This window comes from Micrasema longulum, unplaced genomic scaffold (assembly GCF_059751315.1).
Source record: "Micrasema longulum isolate JH-2025_06_02 unplaced genomic scaffold, ASM5975131v1 h1tg000107l, whole genome shotgun sequence".
Classification (NCBI taxonomy): domain Eukaryota; kingdom Metazoa; phylum Arthropoda; class Insecta; order Trichoptera; family Brachycentridae; genus Micrasema; species Micrasema longulum.
The window spans coordinates 68,510-85,939 of NW_028277313.1; the positions used below are offsets into that span (position 1 = coordinate 68,510).

General features: G+C 31.0%; 1 protein-coding gene across 2 annotated transcripts in view; it reads left to right on the forward strand.

The window, feature by feature from the left end:
* The first annotated feature begins 1,763 nt into the window (after nucleotides 1-1,763).
* LOC148284599 (homeobox protein caupolican-like) overlaps nucleotides 1,764-17,430 on the forward strand; it is a 167,919-nt gene continuing 152,252 nt past the window's right edge. For both annotated transcript variants that reach the window (XM_088237671.1, XM_088237688.1), the window contains exon 1: nucleotides 1,764-2,232. In XM_088237671.1, coding sequence (XP_088093797.1) covers nucleotides 2,143-2,232 — 90 coding nt within the window. In that variant the 5' untranslated portion in view covers nucleotides 1,764-2,142. The remainder of the gene's footprint in view (nucleotides 2,233-17,430) is intronic.

Here is a 17,430-nt window from a genome sequence, read left to right on the forward strand (position 1 = left end):
AAATAGAATTTCTATTATAAAGCTACATGAGATTCTTAGAGATGGGAGCATTTTAGTAAAAAATCTTTGCGAATTATTGGACATACATTGTTCATTGAACATACTTATTTCAAATCAGCAAACGATATACGTGTAATATTAATATATAAATCAAACACTGATTTGACCTAACTATTTTTATTTTTGTAAACAGGAAATTGGATAATTGTTTTGCCTTATCAAGCTATTTTTTAAACGAATGACACGTACAGACTTAAATCAGAGTTTGATTAAATATTAAGAATAAAATGAACTTCTACGAAATAAACGCCAAATCTAAAAATATGTATTATTTATGCCTAGTTATTTTACAGAAAATATTAAGTTATAATTATTCACCCGTAAATTATATTATTAAAAATAGTCATAAACTAAATATTGCAAATAGGTGTCGGTTAGTTGAACGAAATAAAAATTAATGGTGATTTGTGATCTAAGTTTGATAAAATAAGCTATAACTAATTTTATAGTAATGTATGTCTTAATATAGTAAGTAATTTGATAATAATACTAAGAATGGTATTTTAGTAAAGATTTAGAAAAACGCCTTTCATTTTATTTAAAAATGTTTATTACCTTTTGTAGAGTTTTCGAACAACTTAAAACTGCGATAGAATTAAAGAAGTATTTTGAGTCTTATTCTAAAAAAAAATACAGCATGGTCTAATTTTTCTGGTGTGGAATTCTAATGCAATCAAAAATGCAAAATTTAACAACCAACTACTTTTATGCGAGATTGAAAACAAAAGAGATGAAGACTGATTTCGATTAGGGAATATGGAAGTCTAGACATTTACAGGACTAATAAACTTGATTTCTAATGACCAATGACTTATTGGCTAATTTTCGTAATATTTTTATGCACTGTGTAAAACATACATCGTTTGGGCAATGTTTTACATTTTTTTTTTGTTATATCCTGAATAAATACCGAAAAAAGCGCAAGAATAAAAAAAGGCTAAAGTCTGATCTGGGGTTACTCCGTGTGCATCCGCTGAGGAAAGGATTTTTGAAGACAGAGTCAAGAAAAAAAAAATGATCATGTTCTTTTTTATAATAATTGTTATATGAAAAAAAAATACCAGTGGAAATATACGGAGTGGCTTTTCACAGGTACGCCATTTTTTGTTGCTTTTTATTTACTTATTATAGAAAACTATAATTGGCATATGATTTTTGTTTATTTCCTAATATTGTTTTTTGGCAATTGTTGCTTACAATGGCTGTTGTTTTCTTTGAATAAATAAAATAAAATATAATAAATTATGTAAAAGAAAAAATGCAATAGTTTTTAAAAACCATTTATGTGAAGATACTTTCCGAATTTAATTCTTTAACAATAAAGTCATCATTGACAAGAATCGAAAACATTTTAAGAAGGGTTGAATTTAAGATGATAATTGGTAAAAGTATTAGTCTTGTATAAAATAATATCGTGGGGTGGAATTTCCCGGGTTTTGTATTACCTATTTTTATTTACCTCGCGGTTTTAGCTCAACAGGCAATGGAAGACCTTTCTGAAAAATACAAATAATTGCAACGTACACGAGCAACAACATTACGTTCAAATGTTCTGCGCCGAAGAACGGCGTTCTCGGGCGGGCCTACGCTGAGCAGAGCGGAGCATAGAGACTAGAGACAGATAGAGCCCCCCGCCCTCCCGCGCCCGGCCGACGGCAGCCAATCCGCGCTCTCGCCGTCCGGACCCGACGTCACACGCCGGCTGTACCTCGCGCTGACAGTAACTCTATCCTCTTCGGACACAAGAAAAAAACCAAATTGTCATTTTTTTAAAAGAGGAAAAAAAATCGACGCGGCGGCCACCGGCAGGCGGCGCGCCGGGCGCGCGGGCTCTCCCGCCCGCGGATTTTTTGACAGTTCCGAATTCAAGCGCGCCGAACTTTCCCGCGCTATCTGCCGGAAAGAAACAACTTTTAAACTTTTGAAATCGTGCTCCAGAACAAAACATTTGTTTTCATTTAAATATTTACACGAACTGATTTTACATGTTTTATATCTTTGGTTTTGTTTTGCATCTAATGGTTTGAATAGATTTTCCGTGCATGGTTTGTTTTATTTGAAGAAAGTTTTTAAGTTTTCATCATGGACGAGTGGGAACGACACGTCACTCCCCTTCTGCAGGATATAGGGTGCTCTGGCGAAGGACCTGAAGAATACTTTAACCCACATGAGGTAGGAGTGTTTTTTTTTTATTCCTGTAAAAAAATTACAATTACCTGACAATAATTGAAACTGTTTATAAAAAAACTTTATTGGCGCTATCTTAACAAACTTTAGTTACTGAGGTACAAGAATAAAATAATATTATATTTATGACAGGCATTCTGTATTTGTTGATTAAAATTCATTTGAAAAAAAAGCCTATATAAATTTATTTGTGAATTCGTCCTTACAAGAATCTATTAAGAAACTGATCAAACTTATTAATAGCATTTATTATAATATAACAACTATTTTTAAATGAAACTAAAGGTAATTATATATTCTACAAGTTTTATTGAAAATATGTAATCCTATGTTAGATACGAGATTTCGGATTGATTCTGAGTCTGCGACAATTTGATCACTATTCTTGAGTTCAAAACTATGTTTTCACAGTGAACATTGTTTATTGATCGTAATTTTGGTTTAATACGTATGATAAACAAGTGAAAACATGATGTTTTCCCATAAAATTTATACCAAAAAAGCGTTATATTACTTACAACCAAATAAATGTAACTGTTTTGATGAATGAATTTAGAATTGCATGCCATTTAAAAAGTTTAACATTTAATGTCTATTTCAAATAAATTTGGTAATATTTTAAAATATTACTAACCCTTACGTGGTTAACCTTTTTCGTGGACATTAAACAAAAAAACAAGAAAAAAAACACACATGTACTGAGAAAATCAATTTTAAAAAAATCAGACGACGTTTTCTCCCCCTTTTTTAATATACATGCAAATTATTATTATTGTGTTATGTCATTTTTATGTCCCGAGCTTGAAAGCTCTGCGTTAAGTCGGGACTCTTTTATACATTTATTTAAATTTATTTTATTTTATTATTTTTTTTACTAGGAAAAACTACAGATATTATACGAAAAATAATAAGATGTCAAAAATAGTACATCCATCCAGTTAAAGTTTTGTACAAATATATGATAGAATATGTTACACAAAAAAGAGAAAAAATATTGAGCACTGTAAGAAGGTTGGGGATGAGGAAAAATGTGGAGGAGTGAGTGGGGAAAAGTGACTTTTATAATATAACTTGTTAGATCAATTCGAAATTTACTTACGACAATAACATAAATATATTAAAAGGTACATAAATTAATTGGGCAATGACAAATGTTTCATTTTGTAAACGTACGTACAATACGTTAAAGTTTTAACACATTATTTATACATACCACAATATTTTAAAAAGGAACATTTTGATAAAACATTTGTTTACATAATTTACTTATTAAATCAATCGTTTTAAACGAAATGTAAATCAATATTGATAACACAACTTTTACTTATCTTAGTAATTGAATCGGCACTCACCCCGTAACACTTAATTATAAATTATTAAGAAAATAAAACTTTTTTTTAGTGTTACACAAATTTATTATTTTTCAAGAAAACTTTTACAGCTTTGGGAGAACACTCCTTCTTTTGTATTTAAACATACCACAATATTTAAAAAATAAACGTTTTAATAAAAAAATTGTTTACCTAATGTAATTATAGTATCAATTGTTTTATAGGAAACGTAAATCGATATTGATAACACAACTATTACAAATATTAGTAATTGAATCGGTATTCACCTCGTAATACTTAATTATAAATTATTATAAAAATGAATAAAAATTTTAGTGTTACACAAATTTATTATTTTACAAGAACACTATGACAGTTGTTTCGGGAGAGCACTCCTATCGACGAAAACTATTTACCAATGAGTGCTCTTTCAAAACTGTAAAAACGTTTTTGTAAAAAAATAAATTATGTAACACAAAAAAAAAAGTTTAATTTTTATCATTATTTATAATTAAGTGTAAGGAAGTGAATGCCGATTTGATTACTATTAAGTTTTATTTTCATAAAAATTTACAACTTTTAATAATAGTTAAGAATTTAATTGATTGAAAGTATGTAATACATAATCATGTTCGAACATTTTTTATTTAAGTACAAGAAAAGTCCTCTCTTCCTCTGCCCCCCTTTTCGCCCCCGCATCAGTTGTGTTTGAAATAAATCATTACAAACTAAAAACAAACTAAAACCCCTCCTCACCAATGTTCCCGCCCACAATAAACGAGAAGAGGTCGGAACAGCATCAGTAAAACAAAAAAACATCAAATACAAAATCACCAGCCAGGCAAATAAAAAAATGACAATGAATGACAGCATAAATCTTTTTTATAGTCAATAAATTTGCGTAAATTGAAATGGCGTTGGCTTGTAGGATTTTATATGATATACAGTTGATATAGGAAATCCGACGCGAACTTGTAGAAATATGTACGTGCAGAATGCGACGCTGAAGAAAGGGTACGCTGGATCACGGAAAAGCAAATAATCGCTAAAAATATTATGCGTGAAAGATCGGGGAAGATCGAAAAACACATAAAATACTATATAAAGACAGTGAAAGAACGGCTTGAAAGATTTACGATGCGAATGTTGGTGGATGCAAAAATCGAGGAAGACATGGCATGAGCAAATCCAACAAATACTTGAGGATGGACATGTCAAGCGTCGGAGTAATCAGCGTACGTGCGTGAGGAGACCGATATGCATGCAAAAACAGAGTGATATGGCGTTCTATTCTCTCTGCCTACTTTTACTGGGTTGTTGTTATTGTTGTTAAAATATCTACATGCAATATCTATTATATTTTTTTTATTTGTTTGGAGACAGAATACGTCTTTTTTAGAAAATGTGTCACCCACAATTAATAATAATAAAGTATTCTAAAATTAAATAAATAATATCACGAATATGTCTTTTAGGTTGATCAACCCGAAACTAGTAGATAGTTAAAATTCACTAATTAAAAAAAAATAAAAAATTACCACCATCAGCATACTACATTAGAGCACTAAACGGAGCCTATCATAATTATCTGCAGCATGATGGTAAGGTGATCAGTCTTTCTCTTCATGTTCCAGTCACAGTGAAATATTAAAGTCTAAAACCATATTTGAAATCAATTACTAATGTTGCTAAGAATCAAACTCAGTACCTCAAGCGTGGTAGACGAACCCACTACTCACTTCTAGGTGGACTCCGCTCGGTTCCCCTTTAAGGTTTTACAGAGTACCCATCAAGTTGAAAACACTCGTTCAGGGTTTTTGGTGCTATTTCACATTTCACACCTGACATGTACGAATATTGGGCAAAAAAAATTCACACTGAAGAAAGCAATGAGCATAAAATTCAAAACAAATATTATATTAAATTGTCGAAAGAATGCATTATGAAATTGTTTTTTTTTTACAGTTAAGCAACAAATACAATTTACTCGTAATGTAGCAATTTCTATTTATAAAACAATTAAGGGGTTAAATGTAAAAAATAAACCAAAAATACCATACATATGAAACTAGAGATAAAAAAGGATAAGATTACCAATGAGGGGGGAAACAGAGTCTCAAAACTGATTGCACAAGTTTATAAAATTTATTTAAAAAATAAGGGATCAAATATCATAATACATATAATTCAATCAAAAATACCATGCATACGAAGCGAGAGATAAAAAAAAGAGATAAGATTACCAAGGAGAAGAAAAACAGAGTATCAAAACTCATTGCACAGGATTTTAAAATTCATAAAACAATTATGGAGTTGAAAAAAATACAAAAAATAAACCAACAATACCATGCATATGAAATTAGACATAAAAAAAAATATTACCATTGAGAGGGAAAACAGAGTCTCAAAACTGATTGTACAAGTTTATAAAATTCATTAATAATTAAGGGGTCAAATATCATAATACATACAATTAAATAAAAAATACCATGCATACGAAGCGAGAGATAAATAAAGATAAGATTACCAAAGAGGAGAAAAACAGAGTATCAAAACTCATTGCACGAGATTTTAAAATTCATAAAATAATTGAGGGGTTAAATATGAAAAATATACTAACAATACCATACATGCGAAACTAGAGATAAAAAAGGATAAAATTGCCAATGAGGGGGAAAACAGAATTTCAAAACTCATTGAAAAAGTTTTTCAAATTCATAAAATAATTAAGGAAGTTCAATCAAATTTAAGAATAAATATAATTTGACCAAAAATACTATAAATACGAAACTAAAGGTAAAAAAATAAGATTATCAATGAGGAGAAAAATAAAGTCTCAAAACTCATTGTTCAAGTTTTTAAAATTCATAAAATAATTGAAGGGTTAAATATACAAAATTTAACCAACAACACCATTTTTAGCAAATTAGAGATAAAAAGAGATATGATTACCAACGAGGAGAAAGACGGAGTCTCAAAACTCATTGTCCAAGTTTTTAAAATTCATAAAATAATTAAAGGGTTTAATTTACAAAATTTAACCAACAACACCATTTTTAGCGAACTAGAAATAAAAAGAGATATGATTACCAACGAGGAGAAAGACGGAGTCTCAAAATTGTACAATTTTTAAAATTATACAACGAGTTACCTTAAGAAATAAAAATCCTGAAAATTTCTTATATTAATTTAAAAAGATTTTTATATGAAATATAATGGAATCAAAAGTTTATATTCGTTCTGAAGATGTTATAAAATAACTTTATATCGCATAAATCAATTGTAAAATGATGTTAAAACTACCATTTACAATATATGAGTAGTATAACGGTCTGTGTGGTTTTTAAACAAATTGTTCGATCGAATGTAAAATGTACTTGTAGTATCGATTCAAGCTAGTGTACCTTGAACATATTAAAAAACAAACACGCGACAGTCAATACTATCTGTCATTACGATCGTTTGTGAGGAACGACGCGGCGCTTGTTAGGGATCCGCAGTAGGAACTTAAATATCTATTAAATACCACAGTAAGTTGTAATTCGTATTTTGATCGTCGCACCTCGCAAGGCCCTAAACAGCAAAATACCGAGTTTTCAGTAAAGGTCCCCCGCTGAGCACGAGGGATACGTTTCCGACAAAATTGGAATTGAACGGGGATCACCTACATGCGAACAAAAAACATTTTAAAAATGAAAACGCACTTTTTTTAAACTGGAAGACGTTTATTTAAGGAAGAAAGGGCCTTTTTAAGTTCTTTAACGGTCAATTCGTACTTCTACTACTACTTACACGGTCCATTAAAACAATTAGCAAAGAGAAAATGTTCAAAAAGGCTATAAAAAATGGATAGTGGAGCTGGGTAGAAGTAAAATGGATTGTAAAAATACGTAGTGTTTAAAACTGAACATTTTGTAATTTCTATCTGTATATTAAGTTTTTTTTGTATATTCTCACATGTAAAAAAAAAGTATTTTGTTAGGTATTCTCGACACGGGTAACCCCAGTGAGGTAATTTTTTTAAAATCAATCAATCATCAATCAATGTTGTTACTGTGAAAAGAAATTTATGAAGAAAATGAAAATAAAAAAAAACGGTTTTGGATGTGAACCGAATCCACGTTCATTTTTAGGCAAACGCCAATTAAATTTATTTCAACAGAGAGGGAAAACCTTTTTGAGAAGGGAATATGGAAGTCTAGGCATTTAAAGAGCTTATGACATGTCGTCGAGAGTTCATCGGAACGCCTGACTTGAGATGGTGCATAGGAGCCAGAAGCCAATAGAAAGCTCTGGAGGCTGTTCTTGACACCATATGCTCCACTTAAGGAGCGGACATGTAATGATGATTGTGATAATGATTACTGAATCAAATATTTTAATTTTAAGGCTATTTTTTAAAAAGTTGAGCCAAAAAAATTACCTGTAATGCACATAATAAAAAATGCGAAAATTTTATAGTTTCAATGGTTCAAGATTATTATAAGAAGCAGGGATCGAACTATGTACCTCTGATTATAGGTCTGTTGCACTTCCGCGGGAACACACTCGACTCAATATACTTATTTAATTTGTTGCAACAGAGAGGGAAAACATTTTTGAGAAGGTAATATGTAGATATTTACAAGGCAGGGCTTATGACCTGTCATAAGGTGGTTTAAGTGGCCATTTTACACACTGTGTGACATTCACCACTCTGCCTATGTTTGAACATCCCCATTTCCTCCATATTCCCTTCTCAAAAATTTATATCTAAATAACTCCCTAGGGAGGAAATCTAGTCTGTCAACAAACATTTTGACATATTCAAAACATTTTAAATATACTACTCGTATTCTCATTTCGCGGAAAAAAATTCTATTTTGTAGAGAATCCATAATATTCATAATTTTGTAGAGAATCCATAATATTCATTATTTTGTAGAGATTCCATAATATTCATAATTTTGTAGAGAATCCGGATATTCATAATTTTGTAGAGAATCCAATATTTCACGTCAATTCTGCTATGACTCGAACCCAGGACCTCAAGAATGAAGAAATGTATTCTTCATCCGCCCTGACACAAATAAAACATAAAATCAGGTAAAAGCTATAAAACGTGTCAAATTATCAGGGACAGTAAACATTTTTATAATTTTAAAGCTTAGAAAAAATATGTTGGGCATTTATCTAGGGTGCGGGTTCTATTTCACGTACATAACTAGTTCTTCATCCACCCAAAAACAATAGAATAAAGATATGCGGGGTTATAATGTAAGCTACGATATACATATGTATATGAACAATGTTTTGAGTATTTATTTATTTATTTATTAACATACATGGCATAATTGCCTTTTACAAATTTATAATATAAACATATAAGGTTTGATATTTTTTAAACTACATATTTGCACTCAAAACTAAGGAACAATAATCAAGCCTAAAAATTATATGACATAATATTAATAAAAAAAAAAAAAGTTTAAATAAAACAAAAGTTTGAAATAAAAAGTATACGAGAACTTTAAAAATTAATATAAAAAGTAAATCAAATTTTAAACATAATAAGGTTTATAATAAAAATATATATAAAAAAAAAAAAAAAAACATAAAATCATATATGAAGTAACTACGTTAAATATGATTACTGCTCATCTTTGAAAAAGTTTATAAGGTTTGTTCTATAAGAACAATACCCCACATTAAATATATCCGATATGTGGGAACAACTATTGCCGAGTTCATGAAGTCGGCTCAATACGGCATTACAATCATACACTGTGCGTGAGTTACTACTGCAAAACGGTGGCACCCGCCTAGTTATCCTTCCAGGCACCCTGAAGTTGACGAGTGACAAAAGTATGTCCAAATGTTTGTAGAGAGGCTGGATTTCCTCCTATGGAGTTAGTTATTTAGATCTTAATTAATTGCAACGGAGAGGGAAAACAGTTTTGAGAAGGGAATATGGAATTCTATGCATTTACGTGGCTTATGACCTGTCATTGGCTGGTTCAAGTGGTCACTTTCACCACCATTCATTCATTTGTAACATTCACCACCTCTTTTACTTCATGAAAGTCAACAGATGGAAGAGTTGAGGAAACGTTGACGTTTAAACCAATATTGAATAACCTGCTCCACAAACCTATATTTTGTTTTTGTTATTTTATTATATTATAATATTTATAAATAATAAAGGGATACAAAAAAAAAAAAGTAGTGTTTAAAGCTGTCTTAACATTTTGTAATTTCTCTCTTTATATAAAGTCTTCTCACATGTAAAAAAAAAAATAAAAAATTCAACAATGTTTGAGCATGTCCAAATGCTTGCAGACTGGCTGAACCTCACTCACGTGATAAAGGTTTCAGCTCTTTTACTTCACAAAAGTCAACAGACGGAAGAGTTGAGGAAATGTGGATGTTCAAACATGGGCAGAATGGTGAATGTTACACGGTGTGTAAAGTGGCCACTTAAACCAGCCAATGACAGGTCATAAGCCAAGTAAATGCCTCGACTTTCATATTCCCTTCTCAAAATTTTTTTCCCTCTCTGTTGAAATAAATTTAAATAAAAATATTGTTAAGTGTCCTCGGCATGGGTTACCCCAGTTAGGACCCACTGGACACATTATTTTTATTATTTATTATTGTTTATAGTGCGAAAGAAATATAATAAACGAACCGGGTCGTGGTCTCGTTGTAGTATTGTGGACTTACGGGTCAAAGTTCCGGGGCTCAAATCCCACTCTACCTCAACTCGATTTCCATTTTTCTCGCACAAGTTATTAACGACATTTAGGGAATGGTCTCAAAATTCTTATGATTGAGCAAATAATAAGAACTCAAGTAATTTTCTTTTTTTAAATAAAAAAAACATAGGCAGAATGGTAGTGTGTAAAGCGGCATCTTAAACCAGTCAATGACAGGTCGTAAGCCCCGTAAATGCCCAGTCCTCCATACTCCCTTCTCAAAAATGTTTTCCTCTCTGTTGCAATAAATTAAAAGAATATGTTTATATAATTATATTTGCGTAGTAGGTACGGCCTACACATACCACAAAGACCGATAAAAACAGTGGACAATGCGCTTCCAACCGTGTGTTCTGTCCGTATGGACAATAGAAAAGATGGCATCGCAAATCGCTGGCGCCACTACCTTCAGTAACTACCTTATAATACTTAAAGGAATATAGAAATGATTCAAAGACATCCTTGCTCAGCGTTTATTTATTTATTTTATTAAATATTTATTTATTAAAGATTACGTACAAAATAATGCACATTGGCAGGATTATTACTTAAAGCAATATTTATTTATACATCAACGGTTCAAAAAACCTTTACAAAAAAATAATATTTTACAGAATTAATCACAGCAGTGCACAATAATCATTTAGTTAACATATATTACAAAAAACAAAAAAGTAAAAAAGAAACATAACATCTCTAAATAAAAAATAACAATCACCATGAGAAAATCTTATGTTCTAAATATAAATATAACACAGTAAAGTTGAGAATAACTAGATAGTAATTTTGAAAAAATGAACACAAAATTAAAACTTTAAAAATTATAAGTTTTTTGAGCAATAAAATAAAATAAAAAAAACTTTAATTAACTAAATAATGTCTTTATTTGGTGAAATCCTCATCATCAGTTGGTTGGGAGAAGTTACCATATGGCAATAAATACACCAATGTACAATTTAAATTATGTCTAACATGTTAAAATAAAGAAATAAAGAATTACGTATCCCAGGAAACAAAGTTAAATTTAATAATATAATTTAAAATAAATCCATTACTTTCCTGAAAAATAACGACTGAGAATACGTTTTAATTCATGAACAGTATTTGTATTAAAAATACTAAATATTTGTTCTAATTCATTTCCATACCTTTGCATCCTGGGTAAAGGTGAGTGCATTTTGAAATTGGTCAATGAATTATTGCAAAAAAATAATTCCTTACTTCTAGTGCACCTACCAGGTATTCGAATTTGAATTAGTTCAAGCAGAGCAGGGCTGTCAATGTGTTCCAGACAGCCAATTATTGTAAGGTGATCAGTCCACGGACAGTGAAATACTTTAGTAAAAGCACTCTCTCCACATATCCGAAAACCGTTCTTATGACTGCGGGTCTTCCTATCGGTTTCTCTTGTACTAAAAAAACATTTTTTCGTCAAGACCAGTAACAAATTAAATATTTCAATTGTACCAAAAACTGTGTTTTTTAGTCAATTGTAATACCTATATATTTTGTCGTTATATAATAAAATAAAAAAACAAGATTTGCAATATGTGGAGCCTTGTTACCAAAAGTCAAAACTTATAAAGTTTTAAGGCGTAAATTTGAATTAACCAATTTAAAAAAAAGCATTTCTTATCTCATATTTATTTATATTTTATTTATATTTCACATTCCGTACATTTCCGTCCGAATGTTACATTTCTTCTCCAAATGGTTCAATTCAAGCCGCCCTTTTTAACCCGGCAGTGGTGAGGCAAAAATTTGTTACGGCAGTTGTGAGATGGGGTTAGAGAAACCCTATTATTAAAAACCAGTTCAAAAGAAAACGGCAGAAAATTTTTTGTCGTTCTAAAAAATCACTCGTTAATTTAAAAAAAGATTTGTACTTTTGAAACTTGATTTATTTTATTTTTAAAAAAGTGTTACAAAAGTAAACATATGTTTTAACCAGTGGCGGTATTTCCATAGAAGCCCATAAGCCCGGCTTGCCTAACAACTCCAAAGAAAAATTACGAAATCTGAATCAAATAATTAAAAATACGTTATTAATGCATCGTCGTTTTCAAATTATCGCGCGTTCGTCAGCGTTCGAATCATACATTAGAAGCATCTAGCCGACACGAACCGAGCATAGCCGAGGAAATCCGAACCTTTCTCCGTATCTGTTAGGTGCAGGCGATACAAGTGTAGCCATCTCGTTGAGTCTCGCTCACTCTTATTAGGTTCAGTACAGGCTTCTGGTTCTAGTAAAATGTATCAGACTTTTGGCATAAAAACACAACTTTAAATCATAAAATGTGGTACACACATGGCATTTTGTATGGAATTTTGAAGCCCGCTTCATTAACGTGAACTTAGCTACAAGAAAGCGCTTCACAGTTCACTTGTATCGAACGAATTTCATTATTGTTATCTGTTTCTGTTCATATGCTCTTCCGTCAAACTGTTATCAACTAGTTTTACGCCTTTGAAGAGTTCGAAATACACAATTAAACACGCTTATTTTAGGAATTATTAAGATTTGAATAAGTTTTCTTATTATTTTTGCACGTTTTCGTTCAAGCGTCATAATGAGTTCGGATACTGCCATCGTCCCTTGTGCTGATTTAAAGTGTTTGAAGGAATTAATTTATAATGGAAAGGTGAGCGCATTGAATTTCATTTTAAAAAAAGAAATGATTACATCTCAAAGACCTACTCCTGATTTGAAAATATCCCAAACTGTTAAATTACATAAAAGGAATTTTAATCGATCAGTATACAAAACTCATTGGATTGCCGGTTGCTCTCATTTAAATAAATTATTTTGTTGGTATTGCGTTTTTTTTTCCAACGACAAAAATATATGGAATTCTGCCGGTTATGATGATTTAAACAATTTAACAAACGCCATAAAAAGACATCAAAATACACATAAGCATTTGAACGCTGTAATATGTTTCCATAATTTCGGTAAACAAAGAATAGAAACTTCCATATCTCGGCAATTATCTGAGGAGATAATTAGACATAATTTGAAAGTAGACCATAATCGAAGTGTTTTTCAGCGTTTAGTCGATGTTGTGTGCCATCTAGGTCAACAAGAGCTTCCTTTTAGGGGGCACGATGAGTTCGAAACATCACTGAATAGAGGCAATTTCCTAGAGCTCGTTTCATTGCTGTCTAAATATGATCTTGTTTTAGAGAAACATATGCTGCAAAGCAACAAACAGGCTCCCAGTTACCTGTCTAATAAAATACAAAACGATATTATTTGCAGCGTATCGGAAGTAATGAAAAATCGAATAGAATCGGAAATAAAAATGTCTACTTTTGTTTCAGTAATTATAGATGAAACGCCAGATATTAGTAATAAAGAACAATTATGTATGATATTTAGATATTTCTCTGGAAATGATATACATGATCGATTTTTAGGATTTATTGACGTGTCCGAAAATCGAACCGCAGATGTACTTGCTGAGATTATTATGCATTACATAAATATTTATGACTGCAAAAATAAATTAGTTGCGCAAAGCTACGATGGCGCAAACGTCATGTCTGGAGTAAGAAACGGAGTGCAACAAAAAATTAAAGAGTTTTGTCCTCAGGCTATTTATATTTGGTGTAATGCCCATATATTAAATTTAGTTTTATCCAAGTCTTGTAGCAGAATTGGCGAAGTCAGTTCATTTTTTTCTGCCCTTCAGGCTTTGGTTCATTTTTTTAGCAACAGTACAAAAAGATCTGCTTATTACGATAAATTTTGCAGTAAAAAAATACCACACATTTCTGCAACTCGTTGGGCGTACTCATCGCGAACTGTAAATATTATATTTGAACAAAAAAATAATCTTATTGACTTATTTACTGAAATGGCTGACAATCCTCAGCAATGGGAAGGTGATACAAATTTGTCCGTGGAATCTTTTTATAATTCTTTAAAATCTTTTAATTTTAATTTTTTCTTGGAAGTATTTCACGTAATATTTGAAAAAACCGATAGTTTGTATAATATCATACAAAAATCGCAAGTCGACGTGGGTTACTGCAGCAATAAGATAAAGGAATTTCATAAATGGTTGAGTACTGATTTTCAATCTCAATTTGATAAAATATATGTCGTTGCATCGCAAAATAATTCTGCCCCTCGCTTAAGACGAAATGTATCGTGTGCTCGTACGGAATACAAAAGAATTTTCATCCAAATTATTGAAAACATATCTTCCGAAATTAATGATAGATATTCTGAATTATTCAAACTCCATTTTTTTCAATTGCTAAACAACAAACTGGTAGACAGGTATAAACTGAATTTTCCAAATAGTGAATTTGAATCTTTAAAATTACACTACGGTAATTATTTTGATAAACAATCATTAAAAAATCAATTAATATGTCTGTACTCTTCTTCGGAATTAAAAGATTTTAATGTTTTTCAGCTTGTAGATTTTATTAACGAAAATAGTCTCGAAGATGCATTTTCAGAGTTGCTAAGGTTAGCTCATTTGGTGGTTACTATACCAGCTACAAGTGCTTCAGCAGAACGCGCATTCTCAGCTTTAAAACGAATACACGCGTACTTAAGAAATACACAAGGACAAAATCGCCTTTCCGAACTCTCTATGATAGCCATAGAAAAAAAACTATTAGCAGATCTCAAACGTTCAGTGACTTTTTATGAGGATGTTATAAAATCGTTTTTGAAAAAAGATAGGCGGTTCGCTTTAGAATACAAATAAAAATATTTTAGCACGTTGCGCAGCTATTTTCGTCTAATTTTAAATATAATATATTAGGTACGGATACATTTTCTATAATATTAAAGCTTTATTCATAGTTCATAATAATGTTTGGGCAAATATGTTTTTTTTGGGTTATTATTAATTGTTTGTTTTCCTATCTACAATATACCAAACTGATGTTTATACTTTATCAATCATTCTTGTTGTATTATATGTATATATAATATTACGTATATTATTTTGCAAATATGCACTTTATCAATCTTTCTTATTATATTTATACGTATGTATTTATGAGTTCCGATGATGATTATTAAACACTATGCAATCTATGCATGCCATAATATGGTGATGGTACTCATTGGTGATGGTTGATATCTGAGGAACAACTTTCATATAAACATATTTTATTATAGTGAACATTTCCTATATTTAAAGGTGATGGCTATCCCTTACAAAAGTTACGTTTATGCATATTTTCACACTTATTACAACACAATGTTTATCTTCATTATGCCTTCTGGGTGCTTACTGCTTACTGAACTGGGAATGGTAAGAAGTGAAAAAATTATAGGTACATCATGTATTCACAAAAGTGAAAAATAATGGGCTTGCCTTACTGGTTAACCCTAGGCACGCTACTGGTTTTAACTAATATAATTTTTTTTCTTACTTTTTCAGAGAAATAAATTACATCAGGAACGTGTTAATTTTAGTGAAAATTAGTATTATTACTTAGTAGTGACCAACCAAAACAAGATTTTTGGCTGAAACCAAAACCGATACCGAATTTTGTCCAAAACTAAAACCAAAACGCATTTAAATAAGTGAAAAATTACGTCAAAACGCTCAACATAAGGCGTTTTTATTGTTAAACTGTACGAATTCACTAAAATGAGTGTTTAATAAAAAAAGTAATGAAACAAAAGTCACAAGTCACAGGTCGAGCGGCCGAGTTACTTGTCACAAGATGAATCTACGTATAGCCGAACGTAATCTGACACATCCCGATCGCAGGTTTCGGCTGAGCCGAAGTCTCGGCCAATTTTCGGCCGAACCGAAACCGCGGCTGGAACTTGTTTTATTGACCTAAACAGGCCGAAGCCGAAATTGAAATTTCAGTCGGTCATTGGTGAAAGGTGCAAAGGAGTTAAAATTTGAATCGAGTTTTGGTCCCGTGGCCAGTGTCTCGGACTCACGACTCAATGGTCCGTGGTTCGAATCCCACTCTACCCTATCTTGATTCCGACTTTCTTATAGTGAGTTATTTACAACTCGTTGAAAATGGCCCTCAAAGTGAAATATTTGAGTAAATCATATAAACGCAAATATATTTCTTTTAAATTAAAAATAATCCGTCACCTCATATCTGAGTGTCATGCAAAAAAACTTTTCTGGATGTTTCTCACCCCACCTCACACTGTCGGGTTAAATGAAATTCGCTTGCAAAAATGTCATAAAAAACGATAATACAACAGAACTTGGTTTTAACGAGCATCAAGGGATTAACATAATTTTAACCCTCATTTTCATTATTTACTATACCCATCGAAGATTTTTTTTAAATAAATTATTTGACCTTTTTTTTTTCGGCTTACACAACTATTCGTAACTTTTTAAACGTTGAAAATAACCAGGAATTAAACCCGTAACCCACCGAGCGAGAGGCAAGAGTCGTCGCTATTACACCACTCAGGCTGTCGAATTTAATTGAATAGGTGTATAGATATTTGCTTGTTTTTTATAAGAGCTGTTGAAGTATAACAATCTTATCTTTTCACCATTCTTGTAAAATATACTTTTTGCTGGTAAAGTTACTGTGATTGATGATAGGGTTTTTATTGGATAGGTCCTTGAAATTCAGGCTTTTGCGAAATACAACAGAAAAAACCTTCAGTATACGCATTTTAAACCGTTTTATGTCTCCATATTTACGTAAAGAATGGCATATTTCCTTATTTTAGTCTATTATAATCTAGTTTAAATTAAAGACGATACAACATTCACATATATACAAATGACGCGTGCGAATGTAGCGAATATGCAAAAATACCAACCATAAATTCTGTATTGAACACTTTTTTGAGTCTAGTTACTTAAAATAGTCAATTTTATTTTTAAACACAAAACAACAAAATCGGACCGTTATTTTGCCTTCTCGGGGCATTTTAAAACGAATTACAGATAAATGATTAAAAAAAAAAACGGTTCAAGAGACTCGAATCGGTGATTGATTTTAATATTAAAATTATAAAACAGAATTTTCCGAAATAAACTTTAAGTAAATAAATTAATTGAAAAATACATTTAAAACATTTCGATTTGGTTTAAAAAAATAATAAAACTGGTATTTGTGACTAAATAAGTTTACATAAAGCAGAGCTTAATGCT